Below are 24515 nucleotides of genomic sequence, written 5' to 3'. Positions count from 1 at the left end.
TTTTGATAACTATAGTTTAAAAAATGTATAATCCAACTGAACAGTTGTGCGTTAACAGCTTCATTCTCTTTAAATGTTACAACACGTTAAATCTAAGTTTATACTTTGGTTTCACTTTTGGGAGGAAGCATGAAAGTTGCTAGATAAGACACTGCTAAATCAAGCATTTCTATCATTTATAAAAAAGAAAAATCAAAATATAACTTATATTGAAATTAACTATGGGGCCACTAATTTCAAAATGATAGTTTATAATTTCTTTTGTTCTCATTAGGATAATGAATCCTCTCGCAGGATTTAAAAGCAAACGTGGTTGGTTTTTAAGACTAAAGACATCTATAAATCCAAAAGCCACATAAGTAATCTGCTTAATTACTTGTTCAACTTCTATTTACATTAATTAAAACTAATAATTATGAAATAAGCATAACCAATAAGGAGACTTAATTTTTAAAAGGTATAAATACTAAAGGCTAGGAATATATATAACATAATGAGAAAATGATTGCCACTTATCTAGCAAGAGTACCAAGGAGTTAAAAAAAGAAAAAGAGATTAAGGAAACATATTCTCAAAATTCATGTGCCAACTCTTATTTGAGGTCTAAGGACAGACCCAGAGCAACTGATACTTCACTTCTTAAAATATATGCCCCAGTCAATAGTTCTGTAACTTGAGTAAATTTAGGTGATTTGTGAAACATATAATACTTATGTAACTCTTATCAGCAGGACTCACATACATAAAGAACACATAATAGACTGAACATAAGAATTGTTTTTTTCCCCAACTTTACCAGAAATGCACATGAATACCGTAAGAAAAGATGAAATTCTCAAAATGATAGTAAAAGTATCCACTTGTGAGTTCAATAAAGTGTTCCTCCAACTAAATGTAAAAGTGAGTTGATTTCCTATATCCTTTCATCTTTCATATTGACCTCTTATTCCTGTACAGTATTACCAGGAATATCATAATTTTTATCTGTAGTCAAGCCACTACAATAAAAAGTTCAAATAGAGGTGAGAAATGTAAAGGAAACTTCATTTTAATGGACTCTCACTCTAAATAAATCAGGACAGTCAATTAATACCACAGTTTGTTTTGATTTTTAAGGATGAAATCAAGTAGTAGTATAGAAAACATTTACTCCTTTATTTCCAGTTCTTGCTGTGTAGGCAGAAAAAGAAAGAAAATAAAGTTAGAAGCATGCAGAAAGATAAAATATAATCACATACTATAAAAATCAAAGTCTAAGAAAAATGAAGAGTCATTTTATTTTAAAGTCAAAGTTGGAAAATATTACTAATTTTATTTTGGAGGAAAGCTAGTCATGGGAGAACAGCAATTTACATATGTGTGTATTATTTAAATACAGTAAAATTAAACTAAAATAAAAGCCAAAAAAATCCTTTAAAAAGTTTTTAAGGTTTAAAAAGATTAAATTGTACATAATCTTTTTTTCTCTCCTCCAGCTTCTGTTTACCTAAATAAATCTAGATTTACAATATAGTCCAAATAAATTAATTTGGTTGGGAGAAAAGGAAGCAGTGAAATTCCAATAATTAGCTACAAAGTAGGAGACCAAAGTTAACAATGCAAACTAAAGGAGCTAACATACAAATAGTAATAAAGCCTATGACCTCTTTTAAGATTATCCTTTCTGCACTAAAAAGCTTTGATCCTGTGCAGAAAAAAAAATGATGAGTTACTCCCATTTAATACATTATGCTAATATAATAAACAAATAAATAATCAAATTCTACCCTACCATCGTTCCCTGTGTCACCTTTAAAGAAGTTCATGAATCACGAACTTTAGGAACCACCATGAAATCCTGATCCTAGAAATCTTTAAAATTAAATTTCACTCGTGACCATGAAGAATAGAATTTATACCTCAAATAAATCATAGCCCTCAGATTCCTGTCTGTCATAAGGGCGAATGATGCCGTCTTCATGGATCAGGCGAGGGGAACGGAGCCTGGTCACTTCCTCAGTTGATTCTGCCACCCTGTGTAAGGCAGCAGAGTAAGTACATATAAGAAAACATGTGAGAAACTTTCAAAATAATACAAATATATATGTGTTGATTAAACACTGTACTACGTAACACAGTATATCAATATTTGATAAACAGAGTAATTTTAAATAACTTGCCCAAAATAATGTGAAAAGTATTAAAACCAAGTAGGTTTAGGGCTTCCCTGGTGGCGCAGTGGTTGAGAATCTGCCTGCCAATGCAGGGGACACAGGTTCGAGCCCTGGTCTGGGAAGATCCCACATGCCGCGGAGCACCTAGGCCCATGAGCCACAACTACTGAGCCTGCACGTCTGGAGCTTGTGCTCCGCAACAAGAGAGGCCATGATAGTGAGAGGCCCGCGCACCGTGATGAAGAGCGGCCCCCGCTTGCCGCAACTAGAGAAAGCCCTCGCACAGAAATGAAGACCCAACACAGCCAAAAATAAATAAATACATTAATTAATTTAAAAAAAACAAAAAACAAAAAACCAAGTAGGTTTGACTCCAAGTTCCCCACCTTTTCTTAAAGAAAAGAAAATGTCAAAATAATAAAGGCAGGGAGTAGGCCATCCACTCTTTGTATCTGTGGTGTCTAGCACACTGCCTGGCATATAGTAGGGACCAATAAACACTTGTTGAATAAAAGAGAAACTGGCTATAAAAAAACATCTCTTCTTACTCCTTTCTGGGGGCACTCTACCTTGTGAACCTGTCAGAGCTTTCAATTAGACTTTAAGGTACTCATGCACAGGCAGAGTATTTAACCTACTTATGTATTCCTGGCAACAATTAGCACACAGACACATTGCTTGCGCACAGTGTGCACTTAGTTACCTCTGGATTCCTTGGAAGGTGCTACTGGCCATATCTATTATTCCACCAGTTGGACGAGCCACCGCACCCACAAGCCCTTTTCCAATTCCTTTAAAGAATCCAGCAGCTCCTTCCTTTTTGGCACCTTCATAAAACCAAAGACAATGAAAGAATAGAGATTTTAAAATAAGTAACTTTGAACTCAACAAAAGCCTAAGTCAAATACTGAACTGTTTTACCCAGGAAGTTCCTAGAATTTGACTGTCTAAAGAAGTTGAATTTAATCCTAACATGTGATACAACAGCAGTTTTCAAGGTGTGTTAAAATGCAAATTATTAGCCCCCATTCCCAGCCAGTAATCTGTGTTTTAACAAGCCCCCAAGGTAACCCCAAGGCACACTAAAATTTTACAACTACTGATCCAGGAGTCTAGTCAGTACCTATGGCTGGAAGATCTAAGAACTGACCAGAAAATATTGTGGGATTTTTTTTTTTTTTTTTTGCCAACAATCAGGAGATTTTTCAAGCAGTGCACTTTTAAAAAAAATAAGAACTTTATTAAAATATAATTCAAATACTATATAATTCACCCATTAAAGTATACAAGTTAAATGTTTTTTATAGTATATTCAGAGTTGTGCAACTATCACCATAATCAATTTTAGAAAATCTGTTATTATCTCAAAAAGAAACCCCATGCCTATTAGCAATCATTCCCCATCATTTCCCCCTAAACCCTCTTCTCAATCCTATGCAATTTACCTCCTTCCTCCCCACCCTGTAGACCTAGGCAACCACTAACCTACTTTCTATCTGTATGGATTGGCCTATTCTGGTCATTTCCTACAAATGGAATCATACAATATGTGGTCTTTTGTGACTGGCTTTTTTCACTTAGAATCATGCTTTCAAGGTTCATCCATCTTGTACTTATATCAATACTTGATTTCTTTTTATAGCTGCATAATAACTTATTTGTAAGGATATACCACATTTTGTTTATCCATGCATTAGATGATGAACATTTGGGTTGCTATTACATTCTGGCTATTATGAATAATGCTTCTATAAACATTTATGTACAAGTTTTTAAAGCAAATATAGCTTTTTAATTCCCTTAGGTATATACCTAAGAGTGGGATTGCTGGGTCACATATATAAACTCTATGTTTATATTCAGTTGTCCCAGCACCATTTGTTGAAAAGGCTATTTTTCTCTATGGAATTATCTTAGCACCCCTGTCAAAAATCAATCTACCATAAAAGTAAGGACGTATTTCTGGAATATGAATTCTATTCCATTGATCTATGTGTGTACCTGTATGCCAGCACCACCTGTCTTAGCTACTTTAACTTTATAGTAAGTTTTAAAATTGGACAGTGTAAGTCCTCCAACTTCCTTCTTTTCTTCCAGATTGTTTTGGCTATTCGGGGTTCCCCTGAATTCCTATATAAATTTTAGAATCAGCTTGTCAATTTCTGCAAAAAACCTAACTGCGATTTTGATAGGGACTGTACTGAATAAAGTAATGTGCTTTTTTTTTTAATAGGATAAAAAAAAAGAGTCAATTGCTATTGATGGCCCAAGGGACTCTAGTCTAACTATGGCCCTGTTAAAAATAGCATCCAAAGTCTGAGACACAGTCTACTACTTAACCCCTTCACATCCTGAGGAAAGTTATGCTCATTAAACAACAATTTACCATGTATCAACTCCTCAGACTCTGTACAGGAAGGAAACGTTCTCAACCTACCTTCCACTGGCTTTGTTATTATTCCAGTCACTCCACCAACGACTCCCTGAGAGAGAAACCAATCAAGTCAAGCCCGAAAGGAAGGTGCTTAATTTTAAACCAACCACTAGAGGTCTCTACAGACATACTAGAAATAACTTTTTTTAATGAGGACTTGACAGAGAACAACATGCACATATAAGTGAGCACTAGGATTTTTAAAATATTACATCATAGCAAATTTTAAACGGAGCACTTTGTAGAACTTCATAATAGACAAAGGAGTAAACAGGTGAAAATTTTCTACATCTGACTCTGACACCAATTAGCAGTTGATACAACCTCTTTAAGTCTCAGTTTCCATCCATATCAGTATATGAGTAAGCTGAGAAAATTATACATCTAATTATAAGTTCTAATGAGGTTACTCTATAATCTAGTGAAAGTGTGGAAAATTGAAAATGAAGGGACCTCTGAAGGACAGCAAATATCCCGACAAGTAAAGCACTTTAGAGAATACACAAAACATTACAAATCACTGGCACAAACACAGCAGTTACAGTCTCCTGAATTATTTTCAAAATTTAAAAAATAATATTTGTACATTCTTTAAATAACTGTCAAGTAACGATAGTAACTAAAAATACCTGCATATTAAATAAACACACAGAAAAGAAACTGAAGGATATATACTATATTGAAAAGATTAGATACCTCTCAGAAGAGGTAAGCGGTAATCAAAGAGTACTTTATAGCCTTACCTATGTTTCCATTACTCGTTTAAAAAAAGAACTTATAAGTTCCTATTATTACCTATATAATGAGGACAGTCATATATTACCTGTATAATTAAACAGTATTTGTATATAATTTATAATATCTGTACCTAAAAAGTAGTGAAAGGTAGTTCCTGGTTTATAACCTGTAGCTTGTATGCCTCCCTTCCATAGAAACGGTCGACTGACTATGACCTGAAGAATTCCTCCCCCCTCCAGTTACCTCCACATTCCTCCGCTCTACCTGCCCCCTCGCCACTACTGCTAAGCTGCCATCATTACAGTTTTCACTCCAGCTGAGTGCCAAACTAAGTCCAGGAATTGGGGGGTAGAACTGATGGTGATAAAGGGAAGGAGAACAAAAAAGGAAACAAAGTCCACAATTTATCACTACTGATCCTCTGACAGACCCTTACTCACAAGCAGTATTCCAAGTGCCAAACAACCAGTACATATTCTAAAGTGTATATAAAAGTAAGCATTTCTTGAAGATTCAGCAGGAGACTTACACGCAAGAAGCCCTTTCCCCCTCTGGCCAGGCTGTCACCAAAATCTTTAGGCTGCCGACCCATCTCTTCTCTTCTTTTTTGCTGATATTCTTTGTCCATTGTAATTGCTGCCAAACCTTTTCCAACAGAACCAGTGATTCGAGATACCACTCCTGCTGCACCACCTATCAGAAGGTCAAGAGAAGTAAGTCACACTGTTTCTTTAAAGAGCATTACCACAATATACAGCATGCAGCTGATTTAAACTAACAGGTGCTTAAAATTCTGTCTCATATACAAAAATGCATTTATTTTTTCCATTTCCCACTTAGCAAGAAAAGGAATAAAACTATTTAAAGTACATTGATTCAACACAACAAAGACATATTAAAAAAACTCAGCAGGTCAGTGTTAAATTATTTTCCACTTAAGAATAAGAGAACACATCATTTAAAAGGATTATTATAAAACGAATCCCTCTTTTATTAAACATAATCATGTTTTTCATAAACAATGCATTTTATAATAACTATAATTAAAAATACGTACACACACACACACACACACACACACAAATATGTGATACATACCTACTGTGTGTCCAAAGAGACTTCTTACTCCAATTACTAACCCCTCAGCAAATTCTTCAGGGCCTTGAACAGCACCCTGGCCGGAAAATAAAAAGTTTGCTACTTAAAATTTAAATAAGTTTAAGACTTTGAATCTAGTATTTCAGGGTCTCCATGAAAATACAGAATCTGTAAAGATACATAAACATTGTGGTGACAGTTTTCACCTTCTAACCCAAATACTGATGGAATACCTATTGTGTTTGAAGATACTTTCAACCCACACGATCTCAGCAAGCCCTTTAAGATGACAAAAATTGGAGAGGAGTAAATCACTGGCTTCAGTCACAATCTGAAGTTGGCCTCCCAGGACCAAGTGCCATCTGACTGCTAAAGCAAGCCACAATGACAACAAGACTAAGAGCCCACAGTTTCGGCTCTCTTGTTCTCCCTATTTATTCTCTTTGCTTTGTCCTTCTAAAACCCTCACCACACTAGGCTCCTGGATCCTTTAAATGGAGAACAGGTTAGAGGAAAGCTTGACTATGTAACAAAGTCAGCTTTTAGTGCCCATTAGTCCTTTCCATATTGGTGAAACAGCCTTGAAATGGGTCTCAAACCACCTAGCACTCTTCCTTACAACTACATTAAATCCTAGAAAATGTGGGGATGTTCTATTACCCAGACACTAGAAGTGCTCTATTAATTCTAAAACAATCTTTTAATGTCATCTCTAGTAATTAAAAAATATATATATAAAATTGATACGTTATTTGAATATTATTCAGTCCCCAGATACAATTAAAATACAAATTACTTGTCATAAAAAATAGAACATCCATTTTTCTTTTTTTTTTTTTTTTTTGCGGTATGCGGGCCTCTCACTGCTGTGGCCTCCCCCGTTGCGGAGCACAGGCTCCGGACGCGCAGGCTCCGGACGCGCAGGCTCAGCGGCCATGGCTCACGGGCCCAGCCGCTCCGCGGCATATGGGATCCTCCCAGACCGGGGCACGAACCCGTATCCCCTGCATCGGCAGGCGGACTCTCAACCACTTGCGCCACCAGGGAGGCCCCATTTTTCTATACTATACTTAAAATAAATGAAAGATCAATACCTGGAAGGGTTCATAGAATAAAGCTTCAAATCCTTCTGACAGACCTCTAATTAATCCAAATGGGTTTCCAAGCACATCTAAGCCCAATACAAGGACATACATCTGTTTCAAGAACTACAGGGGAAAAAAAATAAATGAAGTCTGTTGCAACTATTGTAAGGAACAACATCATGATGCAGTAAGAAAGTGGGATACTGACTAAATTAGGTTTGTTAAAGGAAAGTGCTGCAGAATAAACACCATTACGAGCATTAATTGATCTTTCACTATGTGCCAGGCATTATGTTAGTACTTTTACATGGGTCTTTCAAATTGGACAGAACTAAGGTTTGGGGCAAAGTCTGCCATTTGGCAGTTATGTAACCTTGGACAAGTCACTTAGTCTCTATAGGCCTTCCTCTTTTCATCTATAAAATGGGAGGTCTATTATACTGACCTTGCATGGCTCAGTATGCATATTAAATGAATATATATTTCAATAACTGGTACTTACTTTTGTTATTATCACTATTTCTATGAACTAGATGGGTTAAAAACAAAAACAAACAAAAAAAGAAAAAATATCCTTATTTGAACATGTAAAAAACATAATGTCTATACACCACAAGAGAAAGGACCTGCCAGCAGAGGAAGGAAAGAGAAACGTCACCCTGGAGTTCCACAGTATAGCAATGGAACCCTAGTGCCCCAAAACAACTACTATGTTTCTGTGCATAGAACTCGAACCATGGAGTACCAGGCAAAGGGAGGAACCTGGCTTCCTCGCAATTCTACTAGACTATGCTTAGAAACTATAGTCATTGAAGGAATAAAATGTATTGACTCCTAAATTACTATTCTTTCTCAAAGTGGTAAATGTACAATTGCAAAGGGAAAAAACACTAAGGGAAACTTTTTTAAAAGTTTATACGGGGGTGGGGAAAAACTAAAGAAATAGAAATTAATCATTCAAGAAAACTAAGTAATGAGATTGAGAACTGCAGTAAATTAGGTAAACGTCACACACTGTACAATCACATACAAATGTTTTGTTTTGATATTTTATGAAGTATATTCCTTATGAGTTACTATGATAGGAAATTACCTGTTCACTGTAATGTCTAACAACACTCCACATGAGCTGATCTCTGTTGTAAAACTGATAGTGAATTTCATAATAAGCAAGTCTGGGAGGAGAAAGTGTCAAAAGTACTAAGATTATTTTTTGAAAAAAAAAAAAAGACTTAAAATTTCAATGATAATCATTGCTAATTCACAATTAGGTTTGTACACATAATTTGTTTGAGATCTTAAATATTAGTATAACAAAACTACTATAAAAATAGTGCATTCTCATGCAAATCTTTCATAAACAAAGAGTAAAAAGGTTTAAAAAAGTTGACCATAATCCCACCACACAGTGGATTTTTTAAAAAGTTTTTTCTTCTTCTCATTTTCCACTTTGATTTCTTTCTTTTCTGTGCAACTGAAAAATACTAAAACATTCTGTATGCATTTTTACACTCAGCATTGTGGATAAATATTCTTCTGTGTTTTCAAAATTCTATGTAACCATTTTTTTTTTTTTTTTTTTTTTTTGTGGTATGTGGGCCTCTCACTGTTGTGGCCTCCCCCGTTGCGGAGCACAGGCTCCAGACGCGCAGGCTCCGGACGCGCAGGCTCAGCGGCCATGGCTCACGGGCCCAGCCGCTCTGCGGCATATGGGATCCTCCCAGACCGGGGCACGAACCCGTATCCCCTGCATCGGCAGGCGGACTCTCAACCACTTGCGCCACCAGGGAGGCCCCTATGTAACCATTTTTAATAATGCATAGCATTCCATCGTGTGAACATGTCATAACAAACAATTCTTCCATGGTCAGACATTTTAAAATTTTGACATAATAATGTTGCTATGTGTATCTTGAATATAACTTTGGTTGTGTTTCAAGATTATTTTTTGGACCGAATTCCCGCCCAAAATAATTAAGGAGTGAAAGACTACAAAAACATTTAAGGCTCTTGAATAGATCCCTTTCCACTGATACAAATAGTAAAAAAAAAAAAAAAAAAAAAAAGTGCCCATTTCTTAGATCCACCCCTCTCTAGTACTAGGATTTCTCATATTTTGAAAGCTTTGATAACTTGTTTTAATTTGCATATATTCTTTGATAAATAATAAAGCTAACCATTTATAATATCTATTAGCCACTGTATCTTCCCTTTTGTGAATTATCTCACATTGTCCTCTGGCACCTATGGCATTGGAACTTTTAGGTTAAAATTAAGATTATTATCTTTTCTTATACTTGTCATCATATTTTTCTAGCCCTTTGTTTTTTAAGTGTTTTCATTGATTTTGTTGTAAGAGTTTAATTTTTATGTAGTCAAATCAATTTTGTATTTTTCCATTGGGATTTTTTCATTGCTTTTAAACAGAAAGGTTTCCTTTCATTCAGAGATTTGATAGCGATTAACTTCTATTTTTCCTTAGTCTTTGTTTTTCTATTTCAATTTTTTGTTTAAGCCTTCAATTCCTATGAAATTTGATAGTGTACAAGTGAGGTGAAAATAATATTAATGAATTTTTTTTTTTTTTTTTTTTTTCGGTATGCGGGCCTCTCACTGTTGTGGCCTCTCCCGTTGCGGAGCACAGGCTCCGGACGCGCAGGCTTAGTGGCCATGGCTCACGGGCCCAGCCGCTCCGCGGCATATGGGATCCTCCCAGACCGGGGCACGAACCCGTATCCCCTGCATCGGCAGGCGGACTCTCAACCACTGCGCCACCAGGGAGGCCCTAATGAATTTTTTTCTCTAGTACCACTGTTGAATATTCAATTCAATAAACATTCATTGAATTTATATGTGTCTGGCACACACAAATATTCTTATATTAAATGTAGCAAGGAGCTATTATCTATACTTTGCCATATAATTATACTGAAATCTAATCCTGTTGCTATATATTTCTAAATATAATTCCTTTTAAAACATGGTCAATTTATAATATACTACTAAACTAATTCAATGTTTATACTATATTCATGTATTATCTAGATACTGATAACTGCAGAAGATATTAGACTCTTTACCTTATCTTTATGAGTAAAATAAGTATACCTAAAGGGCATAATTAGAAAGGGACCAAATTATTCAAGAATAAGTAGTAAGAATTATCATTTTTCTAAGCTAACATTCTAGCACAAATGGAGATAATTAATATCCAGAAACATCATTATGATATAAAAACCTCCCCAATACACTTTAACATAACTCTTACTTGAATATAAGGTCATCCACATCAGTCAGAGTAGCACCTATGCTTTTCAGTAGCAGATTGACAGAATGAATTGGAATCATTTCCTGGTTTTCTTGGTCTGACTCTTCATTGCCAGAACCCAAAGACAAACTCAAGTGCAACTAAAAGAAAAATAATGTTCAATAAATGAAAACTAAAAACAAAAATATTTATATACATAGAAGCCAGATCGTCCAGATACAAACAAATGTTCTATCTTTCAATTAGAGTCCTAAAGAAAACTACTATTTGTTACTCAGTAAATTACACTGAACAGCTCTGATTCTCATATTTACCTTTTGATAAAATATAAATCAGTCTATCCCCAAAATTGAACTATAATTTTATTCAAAGCCTATAAATACCTTTGTGTTTATATGGAGGAGACCAAAACACTTTGCAAAAATAGCATCATCATTTTAAGGAGAAAAATGTGTCAACTGGCCCACAAGTAGTCTAACACTTGAAATAATGGACAATCATTTATTTTAATTCAATAAGATAAACAACTTATGGTAACAACTAACAATAACAACTGTGGTATAATCATACAATAATAACAAGTAACAAGAACTTGACAATTATGGCAACAATTAGCAAGTTCTAAACAAATTTTTAAAAGAGTAATAAGTTTTTCAGCTTCCACAGACCCTTCAACTCAGTACTTAACCATGAGATTTTCACATTCCCATTTAGCTTCTTCTACTTTGTGCTGCATCATCATTAGTGCAACAGTGCCAGAAGGCAAGAGTACCAGAAGACACAGGCGTAAGGTAATTCAACATGTGTAAGTAAAGCAGATAACTCTCCCTTCTCATTCTGCCATTCTCTAGGCATTTTCCCTCATCAACAGAGAGCTCAACAGAGGGGACTTGGGGTAAAGCCAAGAAAGCCTGGTTGTTGAGTTTTTTTCTCTGATGTGGACTTTTGCCCATCTTCACAGTCACAGACTGCTGGGATCCAGGAAAGTAATCTTAGGTGAAAAGAGATCCAGCTTTTTCCTAGGGCAAAGTCACCATGGAATAAGAAAATGACCATGGTTCATGATCTTAATTATTCAACTTCATGGCACATTTCCCAGTGTGCCTAAAAATACGTATAGGTAAATCATCAATCTTTAATACCGCCTAGATTATAAACTCCATAAAGTCATTTTACACCTTCCACAGCAACTTTGATAGCAGGCCTTCAGTAAATAATTTGCAACTTTGATAGCAGGCCTTCAGTAAATAATTTGTTGAAGGTACTGCTCAATCTCATAAAGAACTGATTTTCATTTAATAATGAAAAAGAAGTTGTGTATGATACCACATAAAACAATATCAATTTTAAACCTAACACTATGGATATGTCTGATAACACCAAACTAATGTATCAATTTAAAATAATAATTGCATTTTATAAATCTATTCATTTAGCTGAAAGGATTGGTGAATGCAACTAAAAATAATGTGCTATAAACAGTTTTGGAGACTGTAAAGGATCATCAATATTTTAAAAGAGTTATTTAATTGTAAATCTGGCCCATTATACAAGTTTAGAGCTTCATGCTTGACAGCATTTGTGAATTCTCTAAGCAGTCACCTTCCCCTATAAAAGCTAAAAAGAATAACAAAAGGAGATAAGGAAATGGGTTCATAAAGTACAAAATCAGGCAAGTGAAAGGTATCCAATTTTCCACTCTCTTAGTTACAATCAAATTTTGGAAGGGTGAAAAACACCATATCAACAGTATAATGCCTACTTCAGCGTTTTCACATTCTGGTTAGGAAACCTATTATAGCTTTCTATTCAGACAGTGACAGTAGTTACAAAGTGCAACCAAAACATTAAACATTGGTGAGCACTTCTTCGCTTAATTAAGAAATGCTTTTGTCAGCTTTTTCCTTGAAGAAAGGGATTATTAATTCAAGACTAGAAAGCACGCTCTGGTGGTTTCTCTGTGGGAATTATGGTTGTACATATGTCAGAGAACTGTCTTAATTATTTCAATTAATCAAACAAAATTCCCACCAAATACTTGATGCAACAAATTAAAACCCACATTTGTACACAGAACCTTTAAAAGTTCTACAATACTGTCAAATTTTCAAAATAGTAATTATAACAAACCTTAATAGGAGAAATATGGAAATGTTCAAAGAAACTAAGAATGGACGTATCAGTCACTGAGGTCTCCACTAATTCTGTGTTTATAGCATCAGAGTCTTCCTGGATTAACTCTGTCTGAAAAAAATTAATCAAGAATTTCTATTTTAATTTTTTTCCTACTACAATTAGTGCAAAGAATGGTTGATTTAATTTTTTTACGTTATAATTTTCCCAAGAAATAAAAATTATTACCCATTTTCTTTCGGCTTCAGGGTCAGCTGTTGGGGTAAACAGTGCAGTAATAGCTCCTAGAAACCCCTGATCAACTTTTAAGGCCATTTCCTGAATGAGAACCATAAAATACCTAAGGAGAAAAAAATTTTTAAGTGGAAAAGGTTTTTTTAACGATGAAAAAGGCTTTCTATCAAACCTTGTAATTTTCCATGTTAAAACTTTGATTTTGGCCAAAAACCATAGTAAGATCTTGTTCCTTGATCTCTAAAAAAAAGTGTTGTTAACAAGATCAAAGTCTACTTAGACTGAGATTTTTTTTTTTTCATTATAGTGAAGGTTTCACTAGAGGTAATACTGCTGTACTAACACTTAGCATTTAAAGTCCCAAATTCCATATTTATCATGTTATAGAAGAGACAAAAGCAAAGATGATGTAGCATGTATTACTTAATTTTTAAAGTCCACAGGAATTACTTTAAAGAATACACCTCACAAACACACTTATCATTTATATTTCACTGACTATTCTAATGGAAGTTACAAAGGAGAGAAAGTGGTTGAAGGAATTGTACTTTAAAATATATATTATTAAAATAAGTTTCAATATAGAAAATCACTTGACCAAAAGTAGATTGATATGTTCAGGTGGATAATAATTTTTATACAGAAGTCACTTTCAAAAGAGTAAAATTTATTTTCAAAGTAGATTCTCATTTTAAATTCCTTTAGATAAATAAGGGAATCTTTACTTACTTGAACTGTAAGACTTTACTGTACTCATTAAATCTTGTGATGACACTCACATCAATGAAAGGTTTGGGCTCTAAAAGGAAGAAAGAAAACAGGAAAAAGGCAATCAAGCTTTATAGTAGGTCAAAATAATGTCTACTCAACTTTGATATATAGGGTATAACTCAATTTTTTTTTACCTGAATCCAAAGCAATAGATTTTGGAGGGGCCACAGGATGAAATACAACAGGGAACACTGTTCCTGGTAACTGACTATCAACCTGACCAAAAAAAAAAAAAAAAAGAAAACTGATTCAGCAGGACTTGAAATAATTTAAATTTAAACTTTTATTTCAGAGACAATATTATAGACGATGCCACTAATTGCATCATAAATAAGTATCTATGTATATGTGCTGCTATTAAAAGTTTCACTTTAAATCTAAAATTCTTATAAATCTCACCAAGGGCAAGCTTTTACATAAAGGAATATATAAACATCCTCATAATTGCATTAAAACTGTGCAGCATGAACATCATTAATGGAAATATTTGTACCTATGGATCATGTGAGATTTCATCTATCTATTATTTAAATAAAAATTTAAGTAGAGACCAGATATGAAATTAGAGGTTAGGTATTAAGAAAAAAATTAAAATGTCCTAAATAGCAGTAATCGGTAGTTAAAAGCAAGAGATGGAGAGAGAGAGGAAAGGAGCAATCAAACAAGCAGACAAAAACTGCCTCCTAAAGCCCTACTCATTCCCATATAGAAGGACAAAAGAAAATCCTATTTTGGGATCCCATGACAAATACAAAGGAATATTAAAAATAACAATTTCAGTGTAAGAAAACACTCTGGCAGGCTAACTGGTCAAATTAAAGTCTCAATGGTCATTTAGCCTTGGATGGTGAATCTACAGGATATGTGGAAGAAGGAGAATAAACATAAACAAAAAGAAAGATACCAACTATGATGCATGATAGAATCTTGTTAAAAAAAAAAATTCAGACCCCAAATTCCCAAACTGATTAGATATATCTGCTGAATAGGATGATAATGTTACCTGAAGCCAATACAATCTGGCCCTTAAACTTCTTTGGTGAGGAGACTGCTTAAATTCAACCTGAATTCCTGATAAAAAATCTCGCTTTATAGGGCAGCAAACAGGGAGGCGCATTTCCATTGGGTCTTTGCCAAAATTTACCTGGAAAAAAAGTACATGTGTTTGTGATAAAATGGTATGAGCAGTGAAGGCCATTTTATATATCCACTTACTCACAAACTGTAAAGGAAAAATATCTTAATCTCTTGGTCTCATCAAAAGATCTACCTTAAGATGATCTACAGTTGAGATACTGGAAGCAGAATCATCACTTTTCTACCAAGGTTATAAGGAAAACAAGAAAACAACTGGAGAACTTTTCAACTATATAAATTATACTTAAAGAAAATAAGCCATGCTTTTTACATTTTAAAAACCTCAATTGTAATGGATAATTCTAGATAACACTTAAACTTTGTTTTAACAAAGTTAAACAAGGAATAGTTAATAGCTTATTTACGTCTGACACTAATTGTAGAGTGTTTTTTCATTTGAGCATGACCAACACTTACAGGGATGGGCGTGGGGTTGGGGAGCATATCTGGTGACAATGCAGACTCAACCATTAAAGACAAAGAGTAACCCAAATTGTATGACTGAACCTGCAGTCAAGCTTCTAGGGTCTTCTTGGAGCAAAAGTGACTTTCAGTTTCAACAGTGTAGGGGCCTATGTAGAGTACACATTTATTTGTGGACATCTACTCATGTCCTACAATCATTCACATTTAATGAATTTAATTGAGCAAGTTTTCATCACTGATATATACAATTTTGCACAGCCTTTATTTAGCAATATATATTGGTATCATTCAGAATAGGAAAAGTTTCAATAAGCAATCTTAATTTCTCCATAATCTTCCTAAAAACAAGTTACATGAAACTATCTGCTTTGCAAATAGAAGAAATTATAAAAATGCAGATAAGAAATGTATTTAGATGTTTCATACTATATGATTCAACAATGTATTTTAATTTAAAATGTACTAATAAGTTTTATTAGTTATGTCAATCCTACAAATTAATTAGTTTCTGCATACACATTTTTACTTGGATAGTGAAATTTTATTTACTACCACCAGAAGCAACAAAATACATATATAAGAAACAAAACAATTTTGGTATACCTCAAAATTATCATCTAGTTTAATCCAGCCAAGGTCTCTTGATTCTAGATATTTCTTATAGGACTTTTCCAATAAAATTATCTGCTTTTGACTAAATGGCTTCCATTTCTGTTTTGGTTTCATCTCCCAAACAACACCAGAACTAAAATAATTCACAAAGAAAATTAATTAAATTAAATACATATTTAGGTTGTGGAACTGTCATTCAACTCCAAATTGTTGCAACTGTCAACCACCTATGAAAATCACATTTATACATGAGATTTTTTTAAAACACCAAAATATATCTGTCTTATAAAAGTACATAAGGAAAAGAGGCAGGGGAAAATCTTTTTCTGTCACACGTTGACATCAATGAGCTAAGGGACCAGCAGACTTTTTTCATATGGGGATATTTTAGGCTTTGTGAGCTGAGACAAAATCAAAGTTATTATGTAGGTACTTAAATAACAAGAGAGATAAAACACTTCCACACATTTTTTAATTGATGAAATTCAAAATGTAAAAATAACAATTGGGTACAATTTTTAAAAACAAGTCTATTAATGAGAAAAACACTTTCTCCCTCCCCTCCTTCCTTTTTATTGAGGTATAGTTGACATATATAACATTACTTAGTTTCAGATGTACAACATAAAGATTTGATATTTGTATATACTGTAAAACTATCACCACAGTAACAGTTAACCTCCATTACCATACATAGTTACAAAAAAATTTTTTTACACTTCTTTTGTGGGGGTGACAACTTTTTACTTAATTAGGGCTCAAAGTTAGTGTTCCCTATTATCAAAATCTATTGCAAATGTTCATCTGTTAATGCTGATCTGTAATGAGCATCTTTAAAAATGTCCTTTCATGCAGAGATACTGTCAAATACTGATCTCAATCTAAGAGAATATTAGTTTAACTAAGTATATGTATCTCTTGTAATACATTTGTAAAATTGTATTCTATATTAGAAAAATTCTAGATCTAATTTTAAATTCTGTTTCCTACTCTATTAGATTCTTCTCTTGATTGTTGCCTTTTAGCATGTCAATACATTACAAATCAATCACTTCCGATTGAAGGTTAGGTAGAAGCTCCTTCATTAATAGTTAAATGAATTTTGAAATGTGGAAATTTTCTTTGTACTTGTCCTGAGGTTGGAAAACATGTTGTTGGAACTGTAGTTGTAGGTCATAGAATATATCCACCAGCTCCAAACTTGTGTGGGGTTGGAGATCTCACTTCTTGTTTTAACTTTGGACAGCAGAGGAAATATATAAAATAGAGTAACATTATTTGCAACTCAAATGTTAGTTGTCATCAAAATGACTCTGCTGTTTTACTTTCTGCCTGTAGGTTGAATTTGCTATCAATTCTGCAGCAAAAGCTAACTTCCAAAGCCATTCAGTGTTCAATAATAGTGGCTGAGGGTGGTTCTTTTAATTTAGAAAAATTTAAACCTTGACTGGAAACTCAAAAAAAGTACAATGAAAAGTATTACCGTTACACAAATTGCTGTGTGTTAAGTAAGGACATTCGGCTTCTAGCTCTGACAAAAATTCGCTGAACTAATGATCGTTAAGTCCACAAGAGTGAATGAAGTTCCTTATTGGGCACTACTGGTTTGATAACAAATGACCAATTCAAATATTTTCTGCAAAGTACCTGCTGACAAACAACATAATGAAACTATACACATTCAACACTACATTTTCACAAGCTTTGTGAATTTGTCCAACTATGTCTTCTTGTGTTTCACACATTATTTTCTCATCATTAGTTGTCATATATCTTAGAAGATTCCACTTCATGTACTGAATTAGTATTACTTCAACTTTTTTGAAAATATTCTCACCTGTATTGTTCTATGTTGACTATTTATAGAGGCTAACTCTTCATTCACTTTCAAACTCAGTACTGGCTTCTCAAATATGCAACTGAGAATATTGGTAACATCTATTCACTCATGAAGAGCCAAGGAAAACCACGCAAAATTATTTGCCTGTTTTTTAATTAATTACTGATGTTGTTCCAAATGTCCTCAATTCTTCAAGCAACTGTTCTCACCAAAAGGCTAACACTCCTAAGTTTATATGCTCTGGACACATTTCTTTAGCTGCTACACTCAGACATGATTCAATTAATCCACCATAGGTAAAAGGCTTTCTCCACATGGCTAACAAATGGGTCAATCCAAAACTAACTTTGGTTGCAGCTTCATTTCTGTTTTGTTTTTTTAATCTTATAAAGAAATTCTTCTGTGATGAGATACTGTCTGAGATTTTCTAACTTTTCTGGCCATTGCTTTCCTGTGAGTTGGATATATTCTGATGCATACTTAGTTTGCAAATGTCAATATATATTGTATTCTTTAACTACACACATAGTGTCATTACATAATAAAATAATGCTTTGCCATTTCAATTGATAACTGTGTACTATAGGAGAGAAACCTACCACAACATAATAAAGGCCATATACAACAAACCCACAGCAAACATCATTCTCAATGGTGAAAAACTGAAAGCACTTCCTCTAAGACCAGGAACAGAAAAGGATGTCCACTCTCGCCACTATTATTCAACATAGTTTTGGAAGTCTTAGCCACGGCAATCAGAAAAGAAAAAGAAATAAAAGGAATACAAATTGGAAAAGAAGAAGTAAAGCTGTCATTGTTTGCAGATGACATGATACTATATAGAGAATCCTAAAGATGCCACCAGAAAACTACTAGAACTAATCAATGAATTTGGTAAAGTTGCAGGATACAAAATTAATGCACACAAATCTCTTGCATTCCTATACACTAACAATGACAAATCTGAAAGAGAAATTAAGGAAACACTCCCATTTACTACTGCAACAAAAAGAATAAAATACCTAGGAATAAACCTACCAAGGGAGACAAAATATCTGATCTGTATTCAGAATCTATAAGAAACTTATGAAAGAAATTAAAGATGATACAAACAGATGGAGAGATATACCGTGTTTTTGGATTGGAAGAATCAATATTGTGAAAATGACTGTATTACCCAAAGCAATCTACAGATTCAATGTAGTCCCTATCAAATTACCAATGGCATTTTTTACAGAACTAGAACAAAAAAATCTTAAAATCTGTATGGAGACACAAAAGACCCCGAATAGCCAAAGAAGTCTTGAGGGAAGAAAAGAAAGCTGGAGGAATCAGACTCCCTGACTTCAGACTATACTACAAAGCTACAGTAATCAAGACAATATGGTACTGGCACAAAAACAGAAATATAGATCCATGAAACAGGATAGAAAGCCCAGAGATAATCCCACACACCTATGGTTAACTAATCTATGACAAAGGAGGCAAGGATATACAATGGAGAAAAGACTGTCTCTTCAATAAGTGGTGCTGGGGAAACTGGACAGCTACATGTAAAAGAATGAAATTAGAACACTCCCTAACACCATACACAAAAATAAACTCAAAATGGATTAAAGACCTAAATGTAAGACTGGACACTATAAAACTCTTAGAAGAAAACAGAGGAAGAACACTCTTTGACATAAATCACAGCAAGATCTTTTTTGATCCACCTCCTAGAGTAATGGAAATAAAAACAAAAATAAACAAATGGGACCTAGTGAAATTTAAAAGCTTTTGCAAAGCAAAGGAAACTACAAACAAGATGAAAAGACAACCCTCAGAATGGGAAAAAATATTTGCAAACCAATCGACAAAGGATTAATCTCCAAAATTTATAAACAGCTCACGCAGCTCAATAGCAAAAAAACAAACAACCCAATCCAAAAATGGGCAGAAGACTTAAATAGGCATTTCTCCAAGGAAGATATACAGACTGCCAACAAACACATGAAAGAATGCTCAACATCATTAATCATTAGAGAAATGCAAATCAAAACTACAATGAGATATCATCTCACACCAGTCAGAATGGCCATCATCAAGAAATCTAGAAACAATAAATGCTGGAGAGGGTGTGGAGAAAAGGGAACACTCTTGCACTGCTGGTGGGAATGTGAATTGGTACAGCCACTATGGAGAACAGTATGGAGGTTCCTTAAAAAACTACAAATAGAACTACCATATGACCCAGCAATCCCACTACTAGGCATATACCCTGAGAAAACCATAATTCAAAAAGAGACATGTACCAAAATGTTCATTGCAGCTCTATTCACAATAGCCCGGAGCTGGAAACAACCTAAGTGTCCATCATCGGATGAATGGATAAAGAAGATGTGGCACATATATACAATGGAATATTACTCAGCCATAAAAAGAAACGAAACTGAGCTATTTGTAATGAGGTGGATAGACCTAGAGTCTGTCATACAGAGTGAAGTAAGTCAGAAAGAGAAAGACAAATACCGTATGCTAACACATATATATGGAATTTAAAAAAAAATGTCATGAAGAACCTAGGGGTAAAACGGGAATAAAGACACAGACCTACTTGAGAATGGACTTGAGGATATGGGGAGGGGGAAGGGTAAGCTGTGACAAAGCGAAAGAGAGGCATGGACATATATACACTACCAAACGTAAGGTAGATAGATAGTGGGAAGCAGCCGCATGGCACAGGGAGATCAGCTCGGTGCTTTGTGACCGCCTGGAGGGGCGGGATGGGGAGGGTGGGAGGGAGGGAGATGCATGAGGGAAGGGATGTGGGAACAGATGTATATGTATGACTGATTCACTTTGTTATAAAGCAGAAACTAATAAAAAAAACAAAAAACAAAACAAAACAAACAAACAACAACAACAAAAAACAAACAACCCAATGAAAAAATGGGCAGAAGACCTGAACAGACATTTTTCCAAATAAGACAAACAGATGGCCAAGAAGCACATGAAAAGCTGCTCAACATCATTAATTATTACAGAAATGCAAATCAAAACTACAATGATGTATCACCTCACACCAGTTAGAGCGGGCATCATCAGAAAACCTACAAACAACAAATGCTGGAGAGGGTGTGGAGAAAAGGGAACCCTCTTGCACTGTTAGTGGAAATGTAAATTGATACAGCCACTATGGAGAACAGTATGGAGGTTCCTTAAAAAACCAAAAATAGAATTACCATATGACCCAGCAATCCCACTACTGGGCATATACCCAGAGAAAACCATAATTCAAAAAGACACATGCACCCCAATGTTCAATGCAACACTATTTACAACAGCCAGGTCATGGAAGCAACCTAAATGCCCATCGACAGACGAATGGATAAAGAAGATGTGGTACATATACACAATGGAATATTACTCAGCCATAAAAAGGAATGAAATTGGGTCATTTGTTGAAACGTGGATGGATCTAGAGTGTCATAAAGAGTGAAGTAAGTCAGAAAGAGAAAAACAAATATTGTGTATTAACACATATATGTGGAACCTAGGAAAATGGTACAGATGAACCGGTTTGCAGGGCAGAAATAGAGACACAGATGTAGAGAACAAACATATGGACACCAAGGGGGGAAAATGGCGGGGGGCTGCAGTGATGGTGTGATGAATTGGGAGATTGGGATTGACATGTATACACTAATATGTATAAAATGCATAACTAATAAGAAACTGCTGTATAAAAAAGTAAATAAAATTCTAAAAAAAAAGATTTTCATATTTAGTTCAAAATACTATACAATAATGAAACGTATAGCCAAGAGAATATATCAGTCATACATACATAAATGTACTAATATTACATTAATGGTATATATAATACCATTTATTGAACCCTTAATCTGTCAGGTGTTGCACAAAGAGCATTACATACATGATCTCTTTATTTCCTTAATTTTCTACTTCACTGAACAAACACATGATTTTCAATAGACCCTATGCTCGTTATACTTGGTAACCATTCCCCCCAACAGTCTCCAAAGAAGAATGAGTCTTTTACTAAAGTTAGTGAGATTGAAACACCAAAACAGTTAAATTCAAATATTTTTCTTAGATAGGTATAAGCACAATCAGAGGAAATACCTGGCTCCATCATTATTAAGAAGTTCTAAATGAGTAGCCAATAAAGATTATGTACCCACGTCCACTACTGCCTGCCTGCTCTATAAATAACCCTTTCTACCGGTGTATGCAACTTGTTGTTGGCATCCCCCACCCACACCAGTTTTTCCAGCCTCTACAGCACCACTGCACATGCACACACTTCTTTGTAGCTTTTCCTGGTGTTTTTATAATTCATTCCAAAAGTGTACAAACAAACAACAAAGAAAGAAGCAAACCTCTTTCTTCCCCCACCAACTGATGAGTATTATAAGGGCAAAGACATGATCTTAGTCATCTTTCTATCCTAGGGGCTTTTCAACTAGCAGTGAAAACAGTTGTTCAGTAAGTTTTGCTGAAAGAATTGCATAGTAAGCAAATTCAGAACAGGTATCTGTCTATGCTCATCAAACCTGATATTACGAACTCAATGCCTTTTCAAGATTTCTGATACCTTTTCCTTCTTTCATACCTGGTTATCCCAATATATGAAACTTCTTGCTTGTTTTCATTGTTAACCAGTGAAAGCCCAAGACTATGGAGAGAAAAAGTTATTTCATGATTGGCCTGCTCCATTTCTTCTGCCTGCAGTGCTTTCGAAACCAAGGCAACATCATCAGTGAAAAGCAAAACTCTCTGGCGCCCATCTAGAAATGATACCCAGTGTATCTGGATGTTTGCATCATATGGAAACTGTCCACATTCATCCTGTGGGAAACAGAGACTTCATATTAAAACCACAAACAGTAAGCTTTTATTACATAAAGTTGAACTGTAGTAGCTGAGAAAGCATGACTATAAATCAAAATTATCAAAATAACAAATTAAAGTTATAATCTGTTTTAAAACATACTCACCATTTTTTTCAAACAGTAACAAAGATTAATAGTGCTTAATTTTTTTAAACCTTAGTTTGAGTTACCTTGTTAGTGCTCAAAGGTCACTTAGCAGGGACAAGAGTATTCTTCAATGGCATCAATGCCATAAGATGCTTACTTGTCTCCCAGATGGAGAACAGAATGGTTTAGAAATTTATTGGAAAAGTAACCTCAGGTAAAACTAACTGGTTTATTTTTAGGTTTTAATAATTTATAACACTGCAAATACGTATATAAATCACATTGTTAAATAGTCAAACTATGGTGATCAGTTTGTACTAAGTTTCACTAAGAAGAGCCTTCTTCGCTGACAGTCTCACATAGCATTTAAAAATATGAGGCTTGATTTGGTGAGTGTCTTCAGAGATTTAGATAATGATTTTTCTCTCATTCTGGACTTAACATAAATATAACAACAGTTCGTTTCAGCAGGCAGCATAAGTTCCTAATATGTGCTTTTCATTTCATGCTTTCTTGGAAAACAAAAACCAAAACCAAATAAATAAAGGATGTTACCAAAAGCATAGGAATGGTTGGTATTTGTTGTTGTCTAAAATTTACGTATTGCTTTTAACATATGTCAAAGTAGACTGTGTAATTTTTTTACTCTAACATGATCAGATTTTGTAAATGTTCCAGAGATACCTACTAAGAAGGTGAACTCTCTCCTTGTAAACTACAAAATTTGATACGTAGCTTGGTTCAGTCTTAGTTATCATTCAAATACTCTCTAATCCCATTTGTTTTTCATCTATTTGATCTGTTAAAAATTAAATGAGGTGTGTTAAAATATCCTCAGGCAACTGTGTTTCAGTTGACTTCCAACACTTTAAGTTTCACATTTTGATTCAATATTCACTGCATGAAGGTTTATGGCTATCATGCCTTCTTTGTCACATTATCATATTCTATTTAATGACTTTGAATGCTTTGAATTATAGTTGCTCAGAAATTAAAATCAACAACTTTCCTTTTTATTTTTGTTTGTCTGTTAAATCTTTACCATGTCTTCTGCTTTCAACCTTTTGTATTAGTTCAGTTAAAACAGATCTCATGTAAGTAGCATTTGGTTAGAAACTAATTTTTAACTTAATCTGAATGTGGTCTTTTAATAGGAGAATTTAAACCATTTTCATTTACTGGCATAATTGATGGGAAGTATGGTTTAGTGGGTAAAGTCCATGAACTGTGAAGCCAGACAGACCTGGTTTTGAATTCTAACCAGCAGTTCTAAGTTCCAGTCATAAGAATTAATGATACTATATGACAAGCATTAACACACGATATACACTCAATAAAAGGTATTTGCCACTTTCTATATACTTCCTTAGGTTTCCTTCTTTTACTATAAGGGCAAATTTTTCTTTATTTTCATTTTCTCAATTAATTGTTTTAGAATTCTTTTATCACTGATTTTGGTTCTACTAATTGGTATCTTTAAAAAAAACTCATCATCTTTGATCTATATCTCCTAAAATTTAGGATTAAATGGTGTTAATATAGTATGTTCAGAATATACTGTTTCCCTGCTCCCCTTTCACTTTATTTTGTTGTCTTTGTCT

At 34.3% G+C, this 24515-nt stretch overlaps 1 protein-coding gene across 2 annotated transcripts in view; it reads right to left on the bottom strand.

The window, feature by feature from the left end:
* The window catches only part of VPS13C (vacuolar protein sorting 13 homolog C), a 183144-nt gene that overhangs the window by 10236 nt on the left and 148393 nt on the right, over positions 1-24515 (bottom strand). For both annotated transcript variants that reach the window (XM_060097248.1, XM_060097249.1), the window contains exons 65-79: positions 22548-22783; positions 16081-16222; positions 14918-15058; positions 14049-14130; positions 13873-13942; positions 13138-13249; positions 12907-13020; positions 10777-10916; positions 8602-8683; positions 7518-7631; positions 6424-6499; positions 5855-6018; positions 4591-4636; positions 2857-2980; positions 1899-2013 (exon numbers count right to left, since the gene is read on the bottom strand). In XM_060097248.1, coding sequence (XP_059953231.1) covers positions 1899-2013; positions 2857-2980; positions 4591-4636; positions 5855-6018; positions 6424-6499; positions 7518-7631; positions 8602-8683; positions 10777-10916; positions 12907-13020; positions 13138-13249; positions 13873-13942; positions 14049-14130; positions 14918-15058; positions 16081-16222; positions 22548-22783 — 1758 coding nt within the window. The remainder of the gene's footprint in view (positions 1-1898; positions 2014-2856; positions 2981-4590; positions 4637-5854; positions 6019-6423; positions 6500-7517; positions 7632-8601; positions 8684-10776; positions 10917-12906; positions 13021-13137; positions 13250-13872; positions 13943-14048; positions 14131-14917; positions 15059-16080; positions 16223-22547; positions 22784-24515) is intronic.

The sequence above is a fragment of the Mesoplodon densirostris genome, chromosome 4, assembly GCF_025265405.1.
Source record: "Mesoplodon densirostris isolate mMesDen1 chromosome 4, mMesDen1 primary haplotype, whole genome shotgun sequence".
Taxonomy (NCBI): Eukaryota; Metazoa; Chordata; class Mammalia; order Artiodactyla; family Ziphiidae; genus Mesoplodon; species Mesoplodon densirostris.
This window is presented reverse-complemented; position numbering and strand designations above follow the sequence as displayed.